At 45.4% G+C, this 26,079-nt stretch overlaps 1 protein-coding gene across 1 annotated transcript; it reads right to left on the bottom strand.

The window, feature by feature from the left end:
- Positions 1–7,006: 7,006 nt before the first annotated feature.
- LOC121858905 (extensin-like) lies at positions 7,007–18,254 on the bottom strand. Its single transcript, XM_042355559.1, has 3 exons — positions 18,212–18,254; positions 9,377–9,711; positions 7,007–9,211 (listed from the first exon to the last, which is right to left on the bottom strand). Exons 1-3 carry the CDS (start codon positions 18,252–18,254, stop codon positions 7,007–7,009), a joined length of 2,583 nt encoding a protein of 860 aa, XP_042211493.1.
- Positions 18,255–26,079: the final 7,825 nt, after the last annotated feature.

Raw genomic sequence — 26,079 nt, 5'->3', positions numbered from 1 at the left:
CCCTCCCTCCCTCCTCTCCATCTTCTTTTTCCCTCCCTCCCTCCTTCTTTCCCTCCCACCCATCCTCGCACCTACTTTCTCTCTTTCTCTCTCTCTCTCCTATATCCTCATCTCCCTTTCCTGTTCCCCTCCCTCTACCTTTCTACCCTCACTTCCCTGCCCTCCTCTTCTATTTTTAACCTCCCTCACCTCTCCCCTTCCATTTCAATTCCCCCCTACCCCCCCTCACCCCTCTCCCCTGGACAGTCTAAGGCCTCAGGCAGGTGTGTAGGTCGCGACTTAATGAGGGTGTCAAGAGTTACCTGAGGGAGACAAGCACAGGGATTCTCGGAAGGTCGTGAGGTAGTCCTTATAGCTAGCTGGTGGTGTACGGCGCCCATCGTAACTGACTCACTTAAGATACGACACAAAGGTGGATTCCCAAAGCCTCGTATACTGATAGCTGCAGGTCCGTGTGTGTGTGTGTGTGTGTGTGTGTGTGTGTGTGTGTGTGTGTGTGTGTGTGTGTAAGGGTTCCCTAAGTTACAGAATAATTCACTTACATAATTACTTTTATTTTTCCCCTTCCTACACTTAACTCTATTTAATTAACCATAAAAAACCCACAAACAAACAAAAACAAGAAAAACAATTAAAACCATCAATTAAAACAATTATCTCCACTATATAAAAAAAGTCAGGAATAAACTGTTACAAAACGTTAAAACAAAAGACTTGCTATTTATTGGGCTATTGTTTACCTCTCAACAAACAATAACAAACAAACAAACCGACTATTGATGATGATTTAACCCTTTACCGTAATTTGGTGAGAGGGCGGAGTGGGTGTATGAATGGGTGTGTTTGTCAGAGAGAGAGAGAGAGAGAGAGAGAGAGAGAGAGAGAGAGAGAGAGAGAGACATTTTTAAGTGTGTTAGTGATTGATTGAGCAAGTTAGGTAGTGGGTGAGCTAGTGGGTGAGGTGGTGAGTGAGTGGGGTGGTGAGTGAGTGAGGTGGCGAGTGAGTGGGTGAGGTAGTGAGTGAGTGAGGTGGTGAGTGAGTGAGTGAGGTGGTGAGTGAGTGGGTGAGGTGGTGAGTGGGTAAGGTGAGGGTGAGGTGAGTGGTGGGTGAGGTGGTGAGTGAGTGGGTGAGGTGGTGGTGAGTGGGTGAGGTGGTGGTGGGTGAGGTGGTGAGTGAGTGGGTGAGGTAGTGAGTGAGTGGGTGAGGTAGTGAGGTGAGTGGGTGGTGGTGGTGGTGGTGGGTGAGGGTGGTGAGTGAGCGAGGTGGTGAATGAGTGAGTGAGGTGGTGGTGTGTGAGTGGTGAGGTGGTGAGTGAGTGAGTGGTGGGTGTTTGGTGAGTGAGCCGAGGTGGTGAGTGAGTGGTGAGGTGGTGAGTGAGTGAGTGAGTGTTTGGTGAGTGTGCGAGGTGGTGGGTGAGGTGGTGGTGAGTGGGTGAGGTGGTGAGTGGTGGGTGAGCGAGGTGGTGAGTAGTGAGGTGTGTTGAGTGTGTGAGTGGGTGGAGCGAGGTGGTGAGTGAGTGAGAACATAAGAATGGAGGAAACTGCGAGGTACCGACACACTACCAAGCCCCCCAGTGTAGCCCTGAGATATCTTATTGTATAAAGGCTAAGATAGACACGGAAGAGGGATGAACCTAGCCCTCCAGCCCCTTTTATTCTTTCTGCAGCCCACTTCATTCATCCCTCCAGCCCCCTTCATTCCTCCCTCCAGCCCTACATTTCTCCCTCCATCCCCCTTCACTGTTCCCTCCAGCCCCCATCATTCCTACCTCCAATCCCCATCATCCCTACCTCTAGTCCCCATCATTCCCGTTTCCAGCCCCCTAATTCCTGTTTCCAGCCCTTTCATTTCTGTTTCCAGCCCCCTTAATTCCTCTCTCCATCCCCTTCATTCCTCCCTCTAGCCCCTTTCATTCCTCTCTCCAGTCCCTTTCATTCCTCCCTCCAGTCCCCTTCATTCCTCTCCCAGCTCCTTCATTCCTCCACTCCAGCCCCTTCATTCCTGCCTCCCAGCTCCTTCATTCCTCTCTCCAGCTGCCTATTCACTCCCTCAGCCTCTTTCATTCCTCCTCCAGCCTCTTGTCTCCCTCTGTACTGTATTTCACTTCCTCCATGCCTTCATTCCTCCCTCTATCTGCCTTAATTCCTCCTCCAGCCCCTTTCATTCCCTCCCTCCAGCCGCCGTCATTCCTTCCTCCCATGCCTTCATTCCTCCCTCCATCTGCCTTAATTCCTCCTCCAGCCTTCCTCCCTCCAGCCCGCCTTCATTCTCCCTCCAGCCGCCTTCATTCCTCCTCCATACCTTCATTCCTCCCTCAAGCCTTTCATTCTCCTCCAGCCATTCCTCCTCCAGCCCCTTCCATCCTCCCAACCATAAATCCTTTCCTCCCTCCATCTGCCTTAATTCCTCCTCAGCCCTTTCATTCCTCCTCATGCATAAATCATTCCTCCCTCCATACGCACGTCATTTCCTCCCATCCCGCCTTCGACACTCCTCAGCCCTTTCATTCCTCCCTCCAGCCCCTTTCATTCCTCCCTCCAGCCGCCTTCATTCCTCCCTCAACCCTTTCGTTCCTCCCTCCAATCCCTTTCATTCACCTCCTCCATGCCAATCATTCCTTCCTCCATGCCTTCATTCCTCCCTCCAGCCCTCACCAACCCTCTCCAGCCCCCTCCAGCCCTCACCAGACCCTAGCCCTCAGCAGCCCCTCAGCCCTCACCAGACCCTAGCCCTCAGCAGCCCCCACCTCTCACTAGTCCTACTGAGGTCTACTTGTTTATGCACGTTAAGATTCTAGTACTTATGTATTAAGCTTCAGGGGGGTGAGGGGGTGTTTAGTTCAAGGGTGGGGGTGTTCAAGGGTGAGGGGTTTATTCAAGGGTGAGGGTGTTTAGTTCAAGGGTGAGGTGTTTAGTTCAAGGGTGAGGTGTTTAGTTCAAGGGGTGAGGTGTTTAGTTCAAGGTGAGGGTGTTTGGTTCAAGGGTGAGGGTGTTTGATTCAGGGTGAGGGTGTTTGGTTCAGGGGTGAGGTGTTTAGTTCAAGGGTGAGGGTGTTTGGTTCAAGGGGTGAGGGTGTTTAGTTCAAGGGGTGAGGGTGTTTAGTTCAAGGTGAGGGTGTTTAGTTCAGGGGTGAGGTTTAATTCAACGGTGAGGTGTTTAGTTCAAGGGGTGAGGGTGTTTGTTCAAGGGTGAGGGTGTTTAATTCAAGGGGTGAGGTGTTTAGTTCAAGGGGTGAGGGTGTTTGTTCAAGGGTGAGGGTGTTTAGTTCAAGGGGGAGGGTGTTTGTTCAAGGGTGATTGTTTGTTCAGGGTGAGGGGTGTTTAGTTCAGGGTGAGGGGTTGTTTGGTTCAAGGGTGAGGTGTTTGGTTCAAGGGTGAGGGTGTTTTAGTTCAAGGGTGAGGTGTTTGTTCAGGGTGAGGTGTTTGGTTCAAGGGGTTTGGGGTGTTTGGTTCAAGGGTGAGGGTGTTGGTTCAGGGGTGAGGGTGTTTGGTTCAAGAGGGTGAGGGTGTTTGGTTCAGGGGATAGGAGTGTTTGGGTTAGGGGTGTGTGTGTGTGTGTGTGTGTGTGTGTGTGTGTGTGTGTGTGTGTGTGTGTGTGTTTGCAGCAGCATTGGGTGTACACAATAAAAAGCTACAATGCCACACATCACTCTCTTGTTGTTGGGATAACAGCAAGATGATGATCGTCTCGTCTTACATAATCTTCTTCTTCTTCTATTAACTATTTATTTATTTTACTATTTATTTATTTATTCATTATTTTATTTACAACTATTATTTATTTATTTATTTATTTATTTATTTAATATTTTATTTATTTATTTAAACTAAACTATTTATTTATTTATTTATTCATTTATTTATTTAAACTATTTATTTATTTATTCATTTAAACTTTATTCTTCAACATTTATTTATTTATTTATTTCATTTATTTAATTTAAACAAACTATTCATTTATTTATTTATTATCATTTAACTGTTTATTTTATTTAAACTTTTTTAATTTTATTTTATTTATTTATTTATTATTTATTTATTTAACATTTAACTATTTTATTTATTTAACAACAACTTTATTTTAACTGTTTTAACATTTTATTTATTTATTTATTATTTATTTATTTATTATTATTATTTATTATTTAATACAACTATTATTATTTATTTATTATTATTATTTAACTGTTATTTATTTATTATTATTTATTTCTTTAACTTCTTCTTCTTCTTTACTTCTTCTTCTTCTTCTTTAACTTCTTCTTTCTTCTTCTTCTTCTTCTTCTTCTTCTTCTTCTTCTTCTTCTTCTTTTAACTTCTTCTTCTTCTTAACAACTTCCTTTACTTCTTCTTCTTCTTCAACTTCTTCTTCTTCTTCTTCTTCTTCTTTACCTTCTTCTTCTTCTTCTTCTTCTTAACTTCTTCAACCAACTTTCTTCTTCTTCTTCTTCTTCTTCTTCTTCTTCTTCCTTTTCTTCTTCTTCTTCTTCTTCTTCTTCTTTAACAACCTTCTTCTTCTTCTTCTTTTATTACTTCTTCTTCTTTCTTCTTCTTCCTTTCATTCTTCTTACTTAACTTCTTCTTCTTCTTCCTTTCTTTCTTCTTCAACCTTTACTTCTTTCCTTCTTCTTCTTTACTTCTTCTTTAACCTTTACTTCTTTCTTCTTCTTCTTTATTTCTTCTTCTTCTTCTTCTTCTTCTTCTTCTTCTTCTTCTTTATTTTCTTCTTCTTCTTCCCTCATAAATCAATCTATTAGAAGCAACAGGACTTCTGTGTGTCTGTCAGTCATCCCTCTTGTATACCTGTCTGTGTCAGTCAGTGGTGTCATCTCCGACTGGAACACACAAGACAACACCTCTGCACCCCTCCCTTCTCCTCCCCCTACCCCCGTCAGTGACAGTAAGACGACAGTAAAGGAATCCGATATTACTTTTCATCTGATCAACCCCTCGACCCTCACTCTTCCTTCCTTGGAAAAATCCTTTTCATTTCAGGTCTTGTTCCTCCGCTCCTCCTTCACCCCTTCTCCCCTTAGCGTAATGGAAAACAGCCATTGTTTTTGTCTTTCCTTGTTGTTATTGTTGTCAGTGGAGGAAAGGAGAATTGGTGACGAGATAGTCGACGCTGGATTGACGTATACTTGGGATTCACCTTTATGGAAGAACAGGTGGTGGTTGGTCTGGCACAGCTCTTGTTTAGTACTGTCTTCCCTCTCGTCTGTCTGTCTCCTTCCGTCGACTCGTCAGGTTTCCTCCGTTCGTTCTGTCAAATATTTAACCCCTAAAGTACGATGTCTTGAACCCGTGTGTGTGTGTGTGTGTGTGTGTGTGTGTGTGTGTGTGTGTGTGTGTGTGTGTGTGTGTGTGTGTGTGTGTGTGTGTGTGTGTGTGTGTGTGTGTGTGTGTGTTTTGGGGCAGAAACTTCCTCCAGATTTCAACGTGACTTTAAACCATTAGTGGCACCAATGACAGGATCTTTGCTACCCGCCAGATACAGGAAAAGAGAGAAGAACAGCGTCATTGATGTACCATCGACTTAACCGACGCTGACTCGGTCAACATGGAAACCCTCTGGTGGATCCTTAGGTGGTTTAGCTGCCACCAAAATTCATCGCCATTGTGAGGCAACTCCACGATGGCATGAACAGCATAGCCTGCACAATGTCCTCAGTCTGAGTTCTTCTTCATTCAAACAGGGGTTAACAAAGAGTGTACTGGCACTAATTCTCTTTTCCATTTTCTTGGCGGCCTTCCTTACTCCTGCAAGTGCAATTTAGCCAGCAGGTGGATATCGAAATTCCAGATGAAGGGTCTTTTCAACTTAAGATGACTCGAAGCAGGAACAAAAGGTGTCAGCAGCTTCATTACTGAACTTCAGTATGCAGACCTCACCGTTGTTACTCACACTGATCGCGACCTACAGGAGATCCTGAACTCCTACAGAGGAAGTATGCACACTTCAGCAGGGTGAATGTATGTAAGACTCAGATTCTCTTTCATCCTTTCCTGGTTCAGACACACCTCCATCATTCATCCAGCTTGGCTCTATTACCCTCTAATGTACCCACTTTCGGTATCTCAGCTCCACTGTCCACCACTGGGACATCGATTAAGAAATTCAGCATCGGATCAGGTGTGCATCTCAAGCCTTTGGCAGACCACAGACCGTGTCTTCAGCTGTGAGAACTGAAATTATCTGCAAAGTTACACATATATCGAGCAGTGGTCCTCCCCTGCTATATGGCACAGACATGGGTCACATACAGGAGACCTCAAGGCACTTGGCTTACACCAACGTAATTTCCATCCTCAGGTTCGCTGGGAAGAGAGACAAATGCTAGTATTCTCGCTGACTACTGTAGGAGCATCAGGGGTACAATCACCTGACGAATAGTAAAACGTAACGCTGGCGGGCAACTGAAAGGTGTAAGGATAGTCTTAAGACAAACCTGAAAAAGTGTCAAATCGACCCCTCACCTGAGAGACGATTACTCCACATCGTAACGCTTGGAGAGCACCACACAGGTGTAATACTTTCAGTTAGCCCGACTACAAACCAAGACAGACATGTGCCAACGCAAGAGGAAGGCACTCCTCACTAGATGTAGCCCCCCCATATACTGTACAACATCTGTGAACAGATTCTGCCGGTCCGTATCGACCTCTTTAGTCGTCTAAAACTCAATGAATGTGACATCAGCAATAACTTATACCATTGTATCATAGCTGGATGATCGCCATACCTGATTCAGAGTACAAAAGTAGTGTGTGTTTGTTCATGCATGTGGTTCAAGTATACACACACATCATAGATTAACCCTCGACCTAGAGACTCGAAGCCTGACGCCTCCAGTGAATGAGTGAGAGGTAGGGATGGAGGGGAGAGTAGGATAAGGAGGAGGGAGGGAGGGAGAGGTGAGAATGGGGGTGCCAGGCTTGCTGTTTCTGGAGCACGCTGTGGACTGGAGGTAACACTTCCTCTCTCACTAGGAGGCTGGAATCAAGCCTCACTGGGTGGCGAGGGGTGACACTGGGCGGAGAGGGGTGACACTGGGCGGAGAGGGGGTGACACTGGGCGGCAGGTGACACTGGGTGCGAGGGTGACACTGGGCGGCGAGGATGATGCTGGGTGGCGAGGGTGACACTGGGTGGCGAGTGACACTGGGCGGAGGGGTGACACTGGGCGGCGAAGGGTGACACTGGCGGCGAGGTGACACTGGGCGGCGGGGGTGACACCTGGGCGGCGAGGGTGACACTGGGCGAGGATGATGCTGGGTGGAGGGTGACACTGGGCGGCGAGGATGATGCTGGGTGGCGAGGTGACACTGGACGGCGAGGTGGCACTGGGCGAGGGGGTGACACTGGGCGAGGATGATGCTGGGTGGCGAGGGTGACACTGGGCAGGGAGAACACTGGGTGCCGAGGGTGACACTGGACGGTGACCTGGGTGAGGGGATGCTAGGTGGCGAGGGTGACACTGGACAGCGGTGACACTGGGCGGCGAGGATGATGCTGGGTGGCGAGGTGACACTGGGCGGCGAGGGGGCACTGGGTGCCGAGGGTGACACTGGACGGCGAGGTGACACTGGGCGGCGAGGATGATGCTGGGTGCGAGGTGACACTGGACGGCAGGGTGACACTGGGCGGCGAGGGATGATGCTGGTGGCGGGGTACTGGGCGGCGAGGGTGACACTGGTGCCGAAGGGTGACACTGGACGGCAGGTGACACTGGGCGGCGAGGGATGCTGGGTGGCGAGGGGTGACACTGGGCGGCGAGGGATGATGCTGGGTGGCGAGGGTGACACTGGGTGGCGAGCACTGGGTGCCGGGGTGACCTGGACGGCGGGGATGATGCTGGGTGGCGAGGGTGACACTGGGTGGCGAGGGTGACGCACGGCGGCAGGGGTGACCTTGGCAGAGGGTGACACTGGGCGGCAGGGGTGACACTGGGCGGCGGGGTGACGCAGGAGGGGTGACCTGGGCGGCAGGGTGACACTGGGCGGCGAGGTGACACTGGGCAGCGAGGTGACACTGGGCAGCAGGGGTGACACTGGGTGGCAGGTGACACTGGGCTGCGGTGGCCACTGGGTGCCGGGGTGACACTGGACGGCGAGGATGATGCTGGGTGAGGTGACTGGGTTGTCACTGGGCGTGACCTGGGCAGCGAGGTGACACTGGGTGGCGAGGGCACTGGGTGCGCGAGGGGTGACACTGGGCGCGACAGTGACCTGCGGTGGCGAGGGCACTGGGTGCCAGGGTGACACTGGACGGCGAGGATGATGCTGGGTGCGAGGGTGACACTGGGTGGCGGGGTGACTGGGCGGCGACAGGTGACTCTGGGCGGCGAGGATGATGCTGGGTGGCGAGGGATGATACTGGGCGAGGATGACACTGGGTGCGAGGGGTGACACTGGGTGGCGAGGGTGACACTGGGTGGCGAGGTGACACTGGGTGGCGGTGACACTGGGTGGCGAGGTGACCTGGACGAGGTACACTGGACAGCAGTGACACTGGGTGGCGGTGACACTGGGTGTGAGGGTGACCTCTGGGCGGCGACCGGGTGACTCTGGGCGGGGATGATGCTGGGTGGCGAGGGATGATGCACCGTTGTCAGGGATGAATACTGGGTGTGAGGATGACACTGGGTGGTGACCTGGGTGAGGGGTGACACTGGGCGGAGGGGTGACCTGGGTGAGGGGCACTGGGTGGCGAGGATGGCTGGGTGGCAGGGGTGACACTGGGTGGCGGGGGTGACACTGGGCGGCGAGGGTGACACTGGGGCAGAGGATGACACTGGGTGGCGAGGGTGACACTGGGTGGCGAGGTGACATTGGGTGCGAAGATGACACTGGGTGGCGAGGTGACACTGGGTGGCAGGGATGACACTGGGTGGCGGTGACCTGGGTGGCGAGGATAACACTGGGTGGCGAGGGTGACACTGGGCGGCGGTGACACTGGACGGCGAGGGTGACACTGGGCGGCGAGGGTGACACTGGTGCCGGGGTGACACTGGACGGCGAGGGTGACACTGGGCGGAGAGGGTGACACTGGACGGCGAGGTGAGCACTGGACAGCGAGGGTGACACTGGACGGCGAGGGTGACACTGGGCGGCGGGGGGTGACCTGGGCGGCGAGGATGACACTGGGTGTGAGGTGACACTGGGTGAGGTGACACTGGGTGGCGAGGGATGACACTGGATGGCGAGGTGACACTGGGTGGCGAGGATGACACTGGGTGGAGGGGGTGACACTGGGTGGCGGGTGACACTGGGTGGCGGGTGACACTGGGTGGTGAGGTGACACTGGGTGGCAGGGGAGTGACACTGGGTGGCGATGGATGACACTGGGTGGCGGGGTTACTGGGTGGCGAGGGTTACACTGGGTGGCGAGGTAACACTGGACCAGGGTGACAACTGGACGGCGAGGATGACACTGGGCAGCGAGGGGTGACTGGGCGGCAGGTGACACTGGGCAGTGACACTCAGTGGCCGCAGAGGTGACACTCGGCGGGTACACTGGCGAGACACTGGGCGAGGTGACACTGGGCGGCAGTGACACTGGGCGGCGAGGTGACACTGGGTGAGGATGACACTGGTGGCGAGGGTGTACTGGGTGGGGTGACAGGTGGCGGACTGGGTGGCAGCGAGGGTGCACACTGGCTGTTGAGGGTGACACTGGGTGGCGTGTGGTGACCTGGGTGGCGAGGGTGACACTGGGTGGCGAGGGTGTAAAGTGGAGTCCTATGGGTCCTTGTATAAGTAGGTCAGTTATAGAGGTCGGTTAGTAGGTCGTTATATAGGTAAGTCGGTTATAAAGCAGATCAACAAGTAGGTCGGTTATAAGTAAGTTGTTGTATAAGTGGGTCGGTTATAAGTGGGTCGAGTTATAAGTAGGTCAGTTATAAGTACGTCAGTTATAATTAAGTTGTTGCATATAAGTAGGTCGGTTATAAGTAGGTCAGTTATAAGCAAGGTCGGTTATAAAGTGGGTCGATTATAAGTAATTTGTTTATAAAGTAGGTCGGTTATAAAGTGGGTCAGTTATAATGGAGTCCCCAGTTATAAACAGGTCAGTTATAAATAAGTTGATTGTATAAGTGGAGTCAGTTATAGTACAGTCAGTTTATAAGTAGGTCGGTTATAAGTAGGTCGGTTAGTAGAGTCGTTATATAGGTAAGTCGGTTATAAAGCAGATCGCTTTTAAGTAGGTCGGTTATAAGTAAGTAGAGTCAGTTATAAAGTAGGTCAGTTATAAATTACGTCGGTTATAATTAGTTGACGCTGATAGTAGAGTCGGTTATAAGTGGGTCAGTTATAAACAGAACCGGTTATAATAGGTCGGTTATAAATAAGTTGTTGTACATAAAGTAGGTCCAGTTATAAGTAGGTCGGTTATAAGTAGGTCGGTTATAAGCAGGTCGTTATAAATGGATTGTTGTATAATGAGTCGATTATAAACGATTCGGTTATAAAGGTCCGGTTATAAGTAAGGTCATTTATAAGTAGGTCAGTTAGTAGGTCGGTTAAGTAGAGTCAGTTTATAAGTAGAGTCCAGTTATAAACAGGTCAAGTTATCAAGTAAGTTGTTGTATAATAGGTCAGTTATAAATTAAGTCGGTTATAAATAGGTCAGTTACAAGTAAGTCCCCGGTTATATTAAGTCAGTTAATAAATGGGTCAGTTAGTAGGTCGTTATATAGGTAAGTCGGTTATAAACAGATCCACTAAGTTGGTCATTTATAAACGTAAGTGAATCAATTATAATAGGTGGTTATAAATACGTCAGTTATAATTAGTTGTTGTACCTGCATTACCAGTTTAAGTAGGTCCCAGGTTATAAGCAGGTCGGTTAAGTAGAGTCGGTTATAAATAAGTTTATCTCGTGTAGTCGTTATAAATAGGTCGGTTATAAGTAGGTCAGTTATAAACAGGTCAGTTACAAGTAAGTTATTGGCGGTCATTATAAATGCCATTCCAGTTCTATAAACCGGAGTCAGTTATAAGTAGGTCAGTTATATTAGATGATTATATGGAATCAGTTATAAGTAGGTCGGTACTCATCGTTCGGTTATAAACGGAATCAGTTATAAATAAATTGTTATATAAATGAGTCGAAAGTTATAAATGGGTCGGTTATAACAGGTCAGTTACAAATAATTATTTAATAGTAGGTCAGTTACTAAATAAGTCGGACCAAAGTGGAGTCCCCAGTTATAAGTAGGTCGGTTATAAGTAAATCCATTTATAAATGGGTCATTACAAGTGGAGTCGATTTATAAGCAGGTCAGTTACTCACAAGTAGGTCGTTGAAATGAGTCGGTTATAAATAAGTCAGTTATAAATAGGTCGTTGTAAGTAGTCCATTGTAAACCAAGTCCAGTTATAAATTAAGCTAGTTATAAAGTAGGTCAAACAATAATGGAGTCAGTTATAAATGAGTCGTTACAATGGAGTCAGTTATAAATGCGCCTAGTTATAAGTAAGTCGTTGTAAAGTAGATCCCCGGTTATAAGTAGGTCAGTTATAAGCAGGCTCAGTTATAAGTGGAAGTCATTGTATAAGTAGAATCGGTTATAAGTAGATCGGTTAAAGTCGGTCGGTTATAAGTCGGTTTAAAGTAGTATATAAAGTAAACAAGAACTAGTGTTAGTAAAGGTTTGGTTAACATTGGTTTAATAATATGTTAAACCTGGATTGAGGTTTTCAGCATCATAAGAGTGTGCATAGTTAACGCTAGTTGTATCCTACAGCTATTGTGGCTTCTGGTTTTATTAATAATACCAGCAACAAACCAACAACAACAACAATAACAACAACAAAACAACAACAAAAACAACAACAACAACCAGCAACAACAACAACAACAACAATCAATAACAGCAGCAACAACAATAACAACAACAAACAAAAAAAACAACATAGCAACAACAACAACAACAAAACAACAACAACAACAACAACAACAAAACAACAACAAAACAACAACAACAACAACAACAACAACAACAAAACAACAACAAAAACAACAACAGCAACAAACAAGAAACAGCAGCAGCAATAATAAAAAACAACAAAACAATATACATAGCAACAGCAAAGAAACAACCACAACAACAAAACAATAACAACAACAACAACCTTAATATACACAATGCCTGTAGCCCCCCACAAGCGGGACTACATCACTACTAGACACACACACACACACCACACACTCTCTCTCTCTCTCTCTCTCTCTCTCTCTCTCTCTCTCTCTCTCTCTCTCTCTCTCTCTCTCTCTCTCTCTCTCTCTTCTCTCTCTCTACACCAACTGAATACCGATACCATAAATTTGTAGCCTTGGGGGGGTCATAAGTCGACTGTTTCGTTTCAATTTATTGTTTGTTTCAGGGGGTGGAGAGGAAATGAATGGGATGGAGGAGTAGAGAGGGAGAAGAGAGAGAGAGAGAGAAAGAGAGAAGAAGAAGAGAGAAGAAAGAAGAGAGAGAGTTATGAGCTCAATTACCACAAGTCAAACGTATATAGGTATAGTGGGCAGTTATTCACGCCGGCGTCTGTTAATGTTTATATACAATGTTTATATACAATGTTTATATACAATGTTTATACACAATGTTTATATAGCTTTATGTACACTATCATTCACTTACACTATGATATAAACGTTTATCGGCTTAATGCTTGGCTCAGTGACTAACTGGGTAGAGCTGGAGTGACTTCATTGGGTGGGTGGGTGACTGGTTGGTTGGGTAAGGTGGGTGACTGGGTTGATTGGGTGGGTGGGTGACACTGATTGATTAGGTGGGTGGGATATCTGACTGGTGGGTGGGTGAGCGACTTGTTGATTGGGTGGTGGGTGGTTTGGTGGGATGACTGATTGATTGATTGAGTGGGTGGATGTGTAACTGGGTGGTAGACTGACTGACTAACTGAGTTAACTGGCCATCTATAACCCCAAATAAAACCCACCTCTGATATACAATGTGGGGTTAAATGTTATAAAATTGTAACCTGATATCAACTTGACTTTCTCGATACTTGACTTAACAAACACTTACATACCTACGTCAGTAGGGGTAAAAGCGTATATTGAGTGCCAGTGAAGCGTATATTGAGTGCCAGAGAAGCGTATATTGAGTGCCAGAGAAGCGTATTATTGAGTGCAGAAGCGTATATTGAGTGCCAGAGAAGTGTATATGAAGTGCAGAAGCGTATTATTGAGTGCGAAGAAGCGTATATTGAGTGCCAGAGAAGTGTATATTGAGGTCAGAGAAGCGTACATTGAGTGCCAGAAAGCATATATTAGTGCCAGAGAAGCGTATTGGTGCCAGAGAAGCGTATATTGAGTGCCAGAAAGCGTATTTAGTGCCAGAGAAGTGTATATTGAGTGCCAGAAGCGTATTATTAATTACGAAGAAGTGTATATTGAGAGTCAGAAAGCGTATATTGAGTGCAGAAAGCGTATATTGAGTGCCAGAAAGCGTATTATTGAGTTCCAGAAAGTGTATATAAGTGCAAGCGTATTATTGATTCCAGAGAAGGTATGGTGCAGAAGTGTATATTGAGAGTCAGAAGCGTACATTGAGTGCCAGAGACATGAGTGCCAGAAGCGTATATTGAGTGCCAGAAAGCGTATTATTGAGTGCCAGAGAAGCGTATTATTAGTGCCAGAGAAGTGTATTGAGTGCAGAGAAGCGAATATTAAGTCCAGAAGGCGTATATTGAGTGCCAGAGAAGCGTATTATTGATGCCAGAAGCGTATTATTGAGTGCCAGTGTATATTGATGCAGAAGTGTATATTGAGTGCCAGAAGTGTATATTGAGTGCCAAAGGCGTATTATTAGTGCCAGAGAGTGTATATTGAGGTCGAGGCGTATATTGAGTGCCAGAGAAGCGTATATTGAGTGCCAGAGCGTATATTGAGTGCCAGAGAAGCGTATATTGAGTGCAGAAGCGTATATTGAGTGCCAGAGAAGCGTTTATTGAATAGAAGTGGATATTGTGTCAGAAGCGTATATTGAGTGCCAGAGAAGCGTATATTGAGTGCCAGAGAAGGTATTATTGAGTGTCAGAAGCGTATTATTGAGACAGGTGTGATGATGAACAGTATTACCCTTATTTAGTTGGTTAGGTTACGTTACGTTACGATTCGTTAGGTTAGGTTAGGTTAGGTTGTTAGTGTGTTACGTTAGGTAGGTTAGATTTTTTATTGTTATAGTTATTTATTAATGTCTTGTTAAATTTGTTTTTGTTCATATTGTTCCCAAGACGTATTTGTTCAATTTCAATTTCAATTGTTTATTCCTTGATAGAGGAAAGGGATCCTAGTGCTGTCACTAGGTACCCCTGTACACTAACACCAGAAGCATCTGGCAAAGTGTGACAAGTATATACAGTATAAATATTATGGGCTTACTAAAGCCTAAGGAAGGAAGGATATTCCTTTAACACATTATCAATATTATTTACAAATATCTGGCCAGTATGGGAGGATCATCGTGTCTCCGCCGGGGTCGTGGAGTGGTGGTCCGGCAGGCGTCACGGAAGCGTTGTGTGTGGGGACATCTTATGTAGTGGATAAGGGTGCGGCTGTCGGGTCTTCTGCATAACGCACAAGAGCGTTGCTCAGGGATGCGGGATACCAATCTCCCAAGCAAAGTCATACCCAATGATGATACGGGCTGCAATCACGTCCCCTTTCCACGACCCTTTCCGTAGACGTACCAGAGGCAGGAAGTTTACGGAGACATCGTACCAGGTGAGCAGGGAGACCAGGGGATGGCTGCTTCCCTGAGCTTCTCTGTTTGCGGCGAATTTGGGTTCTACGTATTTGTTTTCTTTCAAAAACCATCAAAAACCACGCACTGCAATTGTCCCAGAACCAAGTCATTTACTCACATTGTTCCCACCGAGCTATTTGTTCAGTGTCCCATAACGGAGTATTTGTACCTATAGGTGAAAACAATAACGTGTATGTCATGTTCTGTCCGGGTGATAACATTATTTGGTGTGTGTGTGTGTGTGTGTGTGTGTGTGTGTGTGTGTGTGTGTGTGTGTGTGTGTGTGTGTGTGTGTGTGTAAAAAAAAAGAGAGAGAGAGATCTATATCACGTCAACAGAACTATCGGGTGGAAGGAAAGATGAGACCAACAGGACTAGGCAATTCCTTACCTGCCTCCAACAGCCAACAGTATAGTATAACAACAGCAGAATATAACAAAAGAATATAAGTATATCATATGCTATTATTAATTTTATTTTTATCTGTACTAAAATTTTCCATTGGCCTTACTGTAATTGTTTTTCTCCGAGTAATTTTATTTAATTTTACTCCCAATTTTTGTTTCGTCAGATTTACTTAACGTTCCTGTCTACGTGGGTATCTGTGTTGTTAATGTACGTACTAAAGAGTTAACGTCAGGCCACAGCGGTTGTAACATTCCTCAATAGATTTTGTACCAGGAATACTTTGACCCTCTTGTAGCCTATCTGTTAACCACATCCAATTGACGCTCTCTCCCTTCCCTTCCCTTAGTGCCGTTTTTGTGTGTGTGTGTGTGTGTGTGTGTGTGTGTGTGTGTGTGTGTGTGTGTGTGTGTGTGTGTGTGTGTGTGTGTGTGTGTGTGTGTGTGTGTGTGTGTGTGTACTGTCCTTATTAATTAGTCTTGAGTATGGGACACACTCAAAGGCTTTGGTTGAAGTCGAGGGGAATATCACTATAAGGTAGTTGTTGTTTTGTCCACAAATTCGAAAACGCTTGGAAGAAAATGATAATTAATTTGTCAGACACGAACCAACCTGTTGATTGCTTGTGATGGTGGTGGAGGTGTGTTATTATATACGTAGATGGTGGGGGGTGGTCAGACACGAACGCCAGACGCTGTTGATTGCTTGTGATGGCGGTGGAGGTGTAGTAGGTAGGTGGTGGATCTGCCCAGGACTGATTAATGACACCGAGGAGGTGACAGTGAAACAGTTCATTAGTGCCTGAAGACGCCTTAGTTCACGGTGCTCGCCCTACGCTCACTTGAGGATGAAACCGCATTCAGCATCGTCAGTAAGAGCGATAACCGTGTGCTTCTTATCTTAGTATAACACTGTCTCTGTCTCTATGAGCCAAAAGTCAGGAGGGTCGTTCATTGTCAGTATTTTATCCTATCTAATCAACCTAATAAACAAGGGTGTATAGCACTGTTATCCCCACAGGGTTTGCTTGTGTCAGGAAGAGCGTCACTTCTGGTTGTGTAACACCGTGACCCTTCACCTTAGTAGCTAGTAGTGTAGCACTGTCTTGCTCGGCAAAGAACTATTCAGGGAAGGGCGTAAATTGCGAGCCTTTCTCCTTGTACCTGAACCCTATTGAAGCGGGCGTATAGCACTGTCATCCCCTTTCACCAGTCTAAGCCAGGAAGGTCGTCCACTGTAAGGTCTTTACCGTATATTTCCTGCTATACGACACTGGGTATCAGCATCCTCTTGCCGTCTTTATCTACATTGTGAAGAGCATCTATTGCTTCCAGTGTACTTCAGGCCTCACCCCTAATTGACAGCTGCATAGCACTGCCTTCTCCCTGACATAGACAGTAAAGAATTTTGTTGCTGCCTCTGAAAATGATACTCTAGACCTTAATAACAGTTGCTATAGCTGTCTTCTAACATTGGCATGAGACAGTAAAAATTTTATTGCTGCCAGTGTGCATGGTATAACATTGTCCTCTTCAATTTAGCAAGGGCGTAAATCACTGCCAATTTTTCCCTAAACCAAACCCTATTGACAAGAGAGTATAACACTATCTTACCCTCCTCTCCCACCCTGCCCCCCTCCCCACCCTGCTCCTGCTCTCCACCCCTGCTCCCCCACCTGCTCTCCACACACCCTGCCCACACCTCTACCCCACCTAACCCCCACTCCCTCCCCTAACAGCTGGTGGTTGTGGCGCTTGGTCTCAGTGGAAGGGGAGAATGATGGCGGATGTTTTACTCTGTGACTGTAGAACCCCACCTGGTGAAGAGAGTTGGCGGTTTCTTTTCTTCTTCTTTCTTTCTTTCTTTCTTTCTAGTCTGTCGTCTTATTGTTTCTCTTCTTCTTATTCGCATTTTTTTTCTCATTAACTTTACTAATTCTTGTTTCTCTTATATCAACCTGTCTCTCTCTCTCTCTCTCTCTCTCTCTCTCTCATGACTCAATTTATCTCTCACTTTATCTCCCTGAACCTCTCTTGTCATCTCAATCTCTCGTCAACAATTTCTACTCCTCTCTCGCTATTTTCTCGCTTGTCTGAAGGTGGCAGCAGCAGCTTGGCTTGGCTTGGCTTGGCAGGGGTAGTGAGGACGAATGTTTCTTTGTCTGTGGGTGATTGACAGGTGTGTGTGGAGAGAGAGAGAAGAGAGATTGTTTTCAAGTGGTGGTGAGTAGAGATGGTGGGTAATAGTGGTAGAGTAGTGGTTGTAGTGGTGGTTGATTTATTTAGTGTTGCAGGTGGTTATGGTGGTAGTGTAGTGCTTGGTGTTGGTGGTTGGAGTTCTTTAGTTGTTGCAGGTAGTGGTGGTGATAAGTGGTAGTGTAATGCTTGTAGTTGTGGTAGTGATAGTGTAGTGCTTGTGGTGGTGATAGTGGTATGCAATGCTTGATTGTGGTAGTGTTAGTAGTGGTGGTGCCAAGTCTTGGGTGTGCCGTTGTTATCACCTTGTAAACACGCTTTAAAAACAACAACGGTCCATGCAACTCACCTCCTCTCTCTCTCTCTCTCTCTCCCCATCTCTCTCTCTCTCTCTCTCTCTCTCTCTCTCTCTCTCTCTCTCTCTAAAATCGGAAGAACTTATGAAAGGGAAAGAAAGAATCCATACTCTTTAAAAAAGCTGGCAAGTGGATACAACACTCACCTCCCGTCCTAAGGGTCCCTGGTTCGTTCCCAGGACCATCTTTAGCCAACCAGCTGTAAATAGGAGGTACAGTGGCTTTACAAATTAGGGGTAAGTGGGGAGGTGGTTAGCGGCGCTCCCAATGTACCGATGGTTTAAGAAATGCGGCGTCGTGTACTACCTCCCCCCACGCTGCTCTCAGGGGATCCCACTTTCACAATCTTTCACAAAATCTTTCTCAGTTTTCGTCAGGTTTATGCCAAACTCTCCTTTAAAGTTACGGGAAGATGGTGGGGGGGGAGGTAGGTTAGGTATTCTCAAAGTTTCTTTAGGTTAACTTATGTGAAAGTACGTCTATGGTTGTTGCGGCAGTCTGAGGGCTGTTCTGACGCCATTTTGGTCTGCACTATTTTTGAAGCCATAGATTAACGCCTAGCTCTCCTCCTCTGCCACCTCCCCCATCTACCCCCACCCACCCCTCCCCCTCCTCACGCTCCAGTGCAAAGGAGTAATACCTAGTAGCTTGTAGCCCCTCACACACCCTCCCCACTCCTCTCCCCCTCCCTCCACCACTCCTCCTCCACCACTCCTCCTCCACCACTACTCCTCCCACCACTACTCCCTCCTCCCACCACGCCCCTCCCCTCCCACCACGCCTCCCCTCCTCCCACCACGCCTCCCCCTCCCACCGCCTCCTCCCCTCCCTCCTCCTCCCCTCCACCACTCCTCCCTCCCTCCCACCACTCCTCCCCTCCTCCCACCCTCCTCCCCTCCTCCCACCACTCCTCCCTCCTCCACCACTCCCTCCCCTCCCTCCTCCTCCACCCCTCCTCCCACCACTCCTCCTCACCACTCCTCCTCCCCACTACTCCCCACCTACCCTACTCCCCACCCACCACAAGCTTCCCACATCCACTACTCCCCACCTACCACTACTCCCCACCCACCACTACTCCCCACCCACCACTACTCCCCACTTCCCCACCACCCTACTCCCCCACCCACCACTATACACACCACTACTCCCCACCTACCTACTCCCCACCTACCCTTCTCCCCACCTACCACTTCTCCCCACCTACCCTTCTCCCCACCTACCCTTCTCCCCACCTACCACTTCTCCCCACCTACCCACTTCTCCCCACCCACCACTGCACCACCACTCCTCCCCACCACTTCTCCTCCCACCCACTCCACCACTCCACCCACCCCACCCACCCCACCCCACCAGCTCACCCGTAATAGAATCTCTACCCAATTTGTGTTGTGGAGGAAGAAATTGTCCGCGTGAGAGTGTTCTCTGCGTCTCTGAACTAATGTTGACAGATACACGTGTGGCGGTGGTAGAGGGGGCTGGTAGTTGTGGTTGTAGCTGATGGTGGTGGTTTATATTTGTTGGTAGTAGTTGATATAGGTGGTGGTAGGTGATGCTAAATGATGGATGTTGTGATGTAGTAGTAGAGGATTGTGGTGTTGGTGGTGGTGAAGGGGTGGTGATAGTAGTGGGTGTGGTTGTAGGTGGAGATGGTGGTGGTAGTGGGTGATGCTGGGGTAGTAATAATAGTGGTTGTGGTGATTGCAGGCTGTGGTGATACGTGCTTAGGGTGGTATAGATGACACAGATTGTGGTAGTAGTGGTAGTAATAATAGTAGTAGTGGTGGTAATAGTAGTAGTGAAGATGATTGTAATGTCTTTAGTGGTGATTGATTGTGGTACTTGTAGGTGTTTTGGTGGGTGATTGTGGTACTTGAAGGTGGTGGTAGGAGGATTGTGGTTGAATAGACAAAAGAGAGGAGGTAATAAAGACGTAAATGTAAAACACAAGTCAATAATTAATAATAAACCTCCGACAAAAATAAGAAATATATCGTTTTATAAGTCGGCAGTGTTGCCAGTAGCCTCAAAAAAAAAATCGAAGGAAACACTCTAGGTTATAAAAGTTGCAGAGATCGACTGGCAGGTTTTCTGGTAACATTGCTTACCCATCCAGAGGTCAGAGGTCATGTGTGGAAGGTCAAGGGCGAAGATGTGTATTGGTGGAGTTGTGTTTTTTTATTGACCTTTATATAGCTGTTGTTGTTGTTTTGTTGTTGTTATTATTATTGTTGTTGTTATTATTATTTCTCTTATTAATGTTGTAGTTACCAGCTTCCATTTGTAAGATAAAGGTCAAGGTTATTGATCTAGGGTCACAGTTAAGGGTCACTGGCAGTGTTAACGGGTGAAGGGTCAGGGATGAGGGTGAGGGGTGTTACTAGGGGGTCATGGTGTGGTCTTTATGACTGACTAGAGGCTGATCTGTAGGGGGGTGAGGTCTAATGGAGGGAAGGGGTGGAGGAGAGAGAGGGAGGGGTGTGGAGAGGGAGGGGTGGGTGGAGAGGGAGGGTGGATGGAAGGAAGGGGAAGGGTTATGGAGGAAAGGAGGAATGGGGAGAGGGAGGGATGAATGGACAGAGAGGGAAGGAGGAGGGGTAAATGGAGGACTTTGTAAGGGGGAGGAAAGGGAGAGGGAGGGAAGGAGGGAGGGTGAAGGAGAGGAAGGAGGAGGGGAAAGAGTGAGACAGAGAGGAAGAGGAGGAAAGGAAAAAGGAGGAGGAAGGAGAGAGGAGCGAAGGAGAACGAAGGAGGGAAAGGAGAGAATGGAGAGTGGGAGGAGGGAGGGAAGGAAGGAGGAGGGTTAACCTCAACTGACTTTACTGAATACATTTTTCCCCTGCGGATATTTTCACACGACCTGAGTAATCCACACAAGGAATAGGTCAATGATTTATATCCACACAATCTTCCTGGTGGATTAGGTGCGTCGAATTTATCGAATATTCAGATTTATTGAAGAATTTGTTTAGTTCAGATTTATCCAAGAATTTATTTTGTTCTAAATCTGAAGAATTTATTTAGGTCAGATTTATCCAATGAGGAGGAGTCTTTGCCCTCTCCTCCTTCCGTCCTCCTTCCTCTTCCTCCATCCTCTCCATCCTTCCTTTCATTTTTTCTTCTTCCCTTCCTCCTCTTTCGTTCTGTCCCCCATCCCTTCCCTTCCCTCCCCTCCTCCCTCCCCTCCCACACAACCCTCCTCCCCTCCCACAACCCCTCCTCTCCCTCCAACCCTCCTCCCCTCCCCACAACCCCTCCTTCCCTCCCCCACAACCCCTCCCTCCTACCACACACCCCCTCCCTCCCTTCCACACACACCCTCCCTCCTTCCCACACACCCCTCCCTTCCACACACCTCCTTCCACACACACCCTCCCTTCCACACCCCCTCCCCTTCCACACCACCCTCCCCTTCCCCACACCCCTCCTTCTCTCCCACACATCCCTCCCTATCCTCCCACACACCCACCTCCCTCGACTCACCTCCCTCCCCTCCCCACACACCCCCCTCCCTCCCCCTCCCACCCCCCTCCCTCCCCCTCCCCACCCCCCTCCCCTCCCCCCTCCCCACCCCCTCCCTCCCCCTCCCCCACACCCCTCTCCCCTCCCCCTCCCCCCACCCCTCTCCCCTCCCCTCCCCACCCCTCTCCCTCCCCCCCTCCCCACACACCCCTCTCCCCTCCCCCCCTCCCCCACACAACCCCTCCCTCCCCCTCCCCTCCCCTCCCCACCCCCTCCCCTCCCCCTCCCCCCCCCTCCCTCCCCTTCCCCCCCCTCCCTCCCCTCCCCACCCCCCCTCCCTCCCCTCCCCCCCCCCCTCCCCTCCCACCCCCACCCCCACCCCCCTCTTCCCACCCCCCCTCCCCCATCCCTCCCTCCCTCCCTCCCCTCCCACACCCCTCCCTCCCTCCCCTCTCCCCTCCCCTCCCTCCCCTCTCACACCTCCCCTCCCTCCCCTCCCACCCCCTCCCTCCCTCCCCACACACCCCTCCTCCCCTCCCCCCCTCCCTCCCCTCCCCCCCTCCCTCCTCCCCTCCCCCCCTCCCTCCCCTCCCCTCCCACCCCTCCCTCCTCCCCTCCCCACCCCCCTCCCTCCCTCCCCACACCCCCCTCCTCCCCTCTCCCCACACCTCCCTCCCTCCCCTCTCCCCCTCCCCTCCCTCCCCTCCCCCCACCCCCCCCTCCCTCCCCCTCCCCCCCACCCCTCCCCTCCCCTCCCCCCCCCTCCCTCCCCTCCCCCTCCCCTCCCTCCCCTCCACCCCCCCCCTCCCCTCCCCCTCCCCCCCACCCCCCTCCCTCCCCTCCCCCCCTCCCCTCCCTCCCCTCCCCCAAACCCCCTCCCTCCCCTCCCCCCCCACCCCCTCCCTCCCCTCCCCCACACCCCCCTCCCTCCTCCCACACACCACCCTCCCCTCCCACACCACCCTCCCTCCTCCCACACCCCCCCTCCCTCCCCTCCCACACCCCCTCCCTCCCTCCCCACCCCCTCCCTCGTCTCACTTGCTAATTAAGACAAAAACACAACAATTTACGGGATATTTCACGATAGTTTTGTCATAAGTCCTGAGGTTAGGTTAGGTTAGGTTAGGTTAGGTTAGGTTAGGTTTACCTGTGCTTGTTTGGGACAGGTAAACTTTATTTGTTTCTTGTTTAGCTGAACTTGACTTGTGAGTGAGTGTGTGTTGTGGTTTGAAGTGTATTTGTTTTATTTGCTTTGTTTGTTTATTTGTAGTTTTGTTTGTTAATAAAATAATAATACAACAATAATAATACAACAATAATAATACAACAATAATAATACAACAATAATAATACAACAATAATAATACAACAATAATAATACAACAATAATAATACAAACACACAATACAACAATAATACAACAATAATAATACAACAATAATAATACGACAATAATAATACGACAATAATAATACGACAATACTAATACAACAATAATAATACAACAATAATAATACAACAATAATAATAATACAATAATAATAATACAAATAACAATAATACAACAATAATAATACAACAATAATAATACAACAATAATAATACAACAATAATAATACAACAATAATAATACAATAATAATAATACAAATAATAATAATACGACAATAATAATACGACAATAATAATACGACAATACTAATACAAACAATAATAATACAACAATAATAATACAACAATAATAATAAACAATAATAATACAACAATAATAATCACAATAATACAACAATACTAATACAACAATATATACAACAATAATAATACAACAATAATAATACAACAATAATAATACAACAATAATAATAATAAACAATAATAATACAACAATAATAATACAAATACTAATACAACAATACTAATACAACAATACTAATACAACAATAATAATACATAAACAATAATAATACTAATAATAATAATACAACAATAATAATACAACAATAATAATAATAAATAACAATAATACAACAATAATAATACAACAATAATAATACAACAATACTAATACAACAATAATAATACAACAATACATACAACAATACTAATACAACAATAATAATACAATAATAATACAACAATAATAATACAACAATAATACAACAATAATAATAAACAATAATAATAACAACAATAATAATACAACAATAATAATACAACAATAATTAATAAACAATAATAAATACAACAATAATAATACAACAATTAATACAACAATAATAATACAACAATAATAATACAACAATAATAATACAACAATAATACAAACAATAATAATACAACAATAATAATACAACAATAATAATACAAATAATAATAATAATAAATAATACTAATACAATAATAATAATACAACAATAATAATACAACAATAATAATACAACAATAATAATACAACAATAATAATACAACAATACTAATACAAATAATACTAATACAACAATAATAATACAACAATAATAATACTAAACAATAATAATACAACAATAATACAACAATAATAATTACAACAATATACAACAATTAATACAACAATAATAATACAACAATAATAATACAAACAATAATAATACAACAATAATAATAATACAACAATAATAATCAACAATAATACAACAATAATAATACAACAATAATAATACAATAATAATACAACAACAATAATAAATAATAATACGACAATAATAATACAACAATAATAATACAACAATAATAATACGACAATAATAATACAACAATACTAATACAATAATAATAATACAACAATAATAATGCAAATAATAATACAACAATAATAATACAACAATAATAATACGACAATAATAATACAACAATAATAATACAACAATAATAATACGACAATAATAATACAACAATAATAATACAACAATAATAATACAACAATAATAATACAACAATAATAATACAACAATAATAATACAACAAACAATAATACAACAATACTAATACAAATAATACTAATACAACAATACTAATACAACAATAATAATACAACAATAATAATACAACAATAATAATACAACAATAATAATACAACAATAATAATACAACAATAATAATACAACAATAATAATACAACAATACTAATACAACAATAATAATACAACAATAATAATACAACAATAATAATACAACAATAATAATACAACAATAATAATACAACAATAATAATACAACAATAATAATACAACTAATAATAATACGACAATAATAATACAACAATAATACAACAATAATAATAAACAACAATAATATCTATAATAAAATAACTAGAATAACAATGAAAGAAACTACAACACTAATACAACAGTAAAAAATAATAACAACAACAATATCAATAACAGCAAACCACAAAAACAAACAACAACAAATAAAACAAAGACAACCACAAAAACAACAACAAAAACAAAAACAAAAACAACCACAAAAACAACAACAACAAAGACAACCGCAAAACAAAAACAACAGCAAAAACAACAACAACAAAGACAACCACAAAAAACAAACCACAAAAAACAACAACAGTAACTACAATAGATTTCAGATTTACTTGGAAATTACATACGTCCATTTTTATCAAGAGTCGTTCAATGGACCAACTTCAATTTATATATTTTTGATCTGAGTTGATGGAGTGGGCGAGTGGGCGAGTAATTGACTGATGGATTGACTGAGCGAGTGATGGACTGATTGACTGAGTTGAATAAATGTTGTTGTTGTTGTTTTAGGTGCTTCAACTACCAGGGTTTATTAACCACCGTTTACCAGGTCTTAGTTTTAGGTGCTTCAACTACCAGGGTTTATTAACCACCGTTTACTAGGTCTTAGTTTTAGGTGCTTCAACTACCAGGTTTATTAACCACCGTTTACCAGGTCTTAGTTTTAGGTGCTCAACTACCAGGTTTATTAACCACCGTTTACCAGGTCTTAGTTTTAGGTGCTTCAACTACCAGGTTATTATTAACCACCGTTTACCAGGTCTTAGTTTTAGGTGCTTCAACTACCAGGTTTATTAACCACGTTTACTGTGTCTAGTTTTAGGTGCTCAACTACCAGGGTTTATTAACCACCGTTTACCAGGTCTTAGTTTTAGGTGCTTCAACTACCAGGTTTATTAACCACCGTTTACCAGGTCTTAGTTTTAGGTGCTTCAACTACCAGGCTTTTATTAACCACCGTTTACCAGGTCTTAGTTTTAGGTGCTTCAACTACCAGGGTTTATTAACCACCGTTTACCAGGTCTTAGTTTTAGGTGCTTCAACTACCAGGGTTTATTAACCACCGTTTACTAGGTCTTAGTTTTAGGTGCTTCAACTACCATAGGTGCTTTAATACATAAATTACAGTGGAATTGAAAAACACAAGTAGAATGGGGGAGCAGTACAACATGGTTTGTAAAGTAATAAGGTTGAACAAGAGGGCAGAGCTGTCAGGATTATGACTAGTTGGCCTCCTTGTACACACGCACTCCCTGTCTGCACACACGCTCACGTTGACACACACACACACACACACGTTCATACAGAAATACTCCATGTTTGTATAACAGTGACAGTGAGTAAAAAAAAAACAGTACACCATTTATATTCCCTAACCTAACCTAACCTAAATACTCCGGGGTATTGTTTACATAATGTCTCTCAGGTGAGCAAATTAGCCTACCTGTCGTCCACAACAAACACCAACACGAAGACAGGTATGTATCATAAAAGCTGGAAGCTTATCAGGGAGAGAGATGGGTCCGCGTAGAGGAATAATGATGATAATAATAATACCAGTAATAATAATTTATTAGTAATAATAAAG

The sequence above is a fragment of the Homarus americanus genome, unplaced genomic scaffold, assembly GCF_018991925.1.
Source record: "Homarus americanus isolate GMGI-L3 unplaced genomic scaffold, GMGI_Hamer_2.0 scaffold39070, whole genome shotgun sequence".
NCBI classification, from domain to species: domain Eukaryota; kingdom Metazoa; phylum Arthropoda; class Malacostraca; order Decapoda; family Nephropidae; genus Homarus; species Homarus americanus.
Note: the sequence above shows the minus strand (reverse complement) of the source record. Positions and strands in the feature narration are given on the sequence as shown.

Bases quoted from the DNA above. Each gene is read 5' to 3' on its own strand.
- LOC121858905 (XM_042355559.1), bottom strand. From the start codon at position 18,254: ATGGCGTCAGAACAGCCCTCAGACTGCCGCAACAACCATAGAC. The intron at 9,712-18,211 runs GTACTTTCACAT...CTCGCCACCCAG, and splicing joins CTGCCGCAACAACCATAGAC to TGTCACCCTCGCCACCCAGG. The intron at 9,212-9,376 runs GTAACCCTCGCC...CTCGCCACCCAG, and splicing joins GTGTTACCTCGCCACCCAGT to TGTCACCTCGCCATCCAGTG.